The sequence below is a fragment of the Penaeus monodon genome, chromosome 3, assembly GCF_015228065.2.
Source record: "Penaeus monodon isolate SGIC_2016 chromosome 3, NSTDA_Pmon_1, whole genome shotgun sequence".
Taxonomy (NCBI): domain Eukaryota; kingdom Metazoa; phylum Arthropoda; class Malacostraca; order Decapoda; family Penaeidae; genus Penaeus; species Penaeus monodon.
The window spans coordinates 53,172,129-53,174,260 of NC_051388.1; the positions used below are offsets into that span (position 1 = coordinate 53,172,129).

The following is a 2,132-nucleotide window of genomic DNA, read 5'->3' on the forward strand; positions in this document are numbered from 1 at the left end:
CATCCCCATCAGTGTCAGCAATTATCTCGAGAGGATCCTGTGCTGATAACATCTGACATTCTGACATCTCCTGGGAGGTCTGACTCTTACTCTCCATCTTTCTCCTTCTCCTGACTCACTGCTGTTACGCTGACGAGCTCGCTGACAGGTCCCTAGGCCTTCGCGAGTAATAGGAGGGATGTTGCTGATGCTGCTGATGCTAGTTATCATGAGGGATCGTGTATCAGTGTGGAAGGGTGAGAGTACAAGGGAGGGATGAGGGAGGGAGGGCGGCGGGGAGGTAAATGATAAGTGTGAGTTTGTTTTTTGCCTTTTTTCCTATATATATTTTCTCTTTTTTATATATATGTGCGAGTTCGTTTTTGTCATTCCCCCCCCTCTATATTTCTATCATACTTTTTATTTTCTTTTTTTTTTCTTATATTTCATTTGTTAATTTTTTCCCTTATAAGTGGGAGTTTGATCTGTCTTTTTTCCCCTTTGTTTTTAAATCTTTTTTTGTGTATCTTTTTAACTAGAAAAAAAAAAAATCTTTCCAACACTAATATCCAGGAATTTGAATATTGAAGCAGCTTCCCCTCCCCAGCCCCACCCCACCCGACCCCTACCGACCTCCAGGGGCACGCTATAACCCCGGCGACACAAGCATGTCATGGGGTTCCTCAAGAGGCTTGGGGTTCCTCCTCTACACCCAGGGGTCTTCCTCGGGTCTTCCTCGGGTCTTCCTCGGGTCTTCCTCGGGTCTTCCTCGGTCTTCCTCGGGTCTTCCACGGGTCTTCCTCGGGTCTTCCTCGGGTCTTCCTCGGTCTTCCTCGGGTCTTCCTCGGTCTTCCACGGGTCTTCCTCGGGTCTTCCTCGGGTCTTCCTCGGGTCTTCCTCGGGTCTTCCTCGGGTCTTCCTCGGGTCTTCCTTGGGTCTTCCTCGGGTCTTCCTCGGGTCTTCCTCGGGTCTTCCTCGGGTCTTCCTCGGGTCTTCCTCGGGTCTTCCTCGGGTCTTCCTCGGGTCTTCCACGGGTCTTCCTCGGGTCTTCCTCGGGTCTTCCTCGGGTCTTCCTCGGGTCTTCCTCGGGTCTTCCTCGGGTCTTCCTCGGGTCTTCCTCGGGTCTTCCTCGGGTCTTCCACGGGTCTTCCTTGGGTCTTCCTCGGGTCTTCCTCGGGTCTTCCTCGGGTCTTCCTCGGGTCTTCCTCGGGTCTTCCTCGGGTCTTCCTCGGTCTTCCTCGGGTCTTCCTCGGGTCTTCCTCGGGTCTTCCTCGGGTCTTCCTCGGGTCTTCCTCGGGTCTTCCTCGGGTCTTCCTCGGGTCTTCCTCGGGTCTTCCTCGGTCTTCCTCTTTTCCTTCTTTTTCTTTTTCTTTTTCTTTTTCCTTTTCTGCAGCTGTTGCTACCGTTCTTCCTCCTCTTATTTCCTCCTCCTTCTCCCTTATGTCTCCCCCTTCTCTTCCTCCCCATTTCCCCTTCCGCTTCCCCTTTCCCTCCACTTCTTCCTCCTTCCCCCTCTTTCCCCCTCCACCCCTTCCTCCCTACCCCTTTTCCACCCCTTCCTCCTTCAACCCCATCCCCCCCTTCACCCACCCCACCCCCTCTCCCTTCCCCCACCACCCCACCCCCACCACAATTAGCACCACGTTTCCTGCGCCAGTTTCAAAAAAGGCTTCGCTGCCGTTTAATTACCCGCTGCTCGTTAGCCAATGGCTCAATTACGGATGTGAGGCTGTTATCAGATCCCCGACGACCACCGACGCGCCGCTCAGTTAGCATGCTTGACGGCGGAGGAATAATGGTCTCGTAAGTAATAATGCGATCTAGCAGACAAAGAGGCTGGGGCGCTAATTACACCAAAGGAATATGGCGACTTGTCTTTGTAACTCGCGTGCTTCCTGCCTCCCTGGCTGGTCTTTTTCCTGCCTCGTCTCTTCCCTCTGTCTCCTTCTTCTTCTTTCGTTTTTTTTTTTTTCTTGCTTTTTTTCTCTTCTTCTCTTCTTTCGTTTGGTTCATCTTATATTCTCCTTTTTTCTTCTTTTCGTTCTCCTCGTTCTCCTTCTTCTCCTATTTTTCTTTCTCTTTTTCCTGTTCGTCTACTTTCTCCTTCTCCTCATCCTATTTGTTCTCTACACCTTCTTCCTTGCATTCCTTTT

The 2,132-nt window shown here is 51.4% G+C and overlaps 1 protein-coding gene across 1 annotated transcript; it reads right to left on the reverse strand.

Moving 5' to 3' along the window:
- Window positions 1–685: 685 nt before the first annotated feature.
- Window positions 686–1,755, reverse strand: LOC119587728 (basic salivary proline-rich protein 1-like). Its single transcript, XM_037936418.1, has 2 exons — window positions 1,669–1,755; window positions 686–1,342 (listed from the first exon to the last, which is right to left on the reverse strand). The coding sequence occupies exons 1-2, from the start codon at window positions 1,753–1,755 to the stop codon at window positions 686–688; spliced, it is 744 nt and encodes a 247-aa protein (XP_037792346.1).
- Window positions 1,756–2,132: the final 377 nt, after the last annotated feature.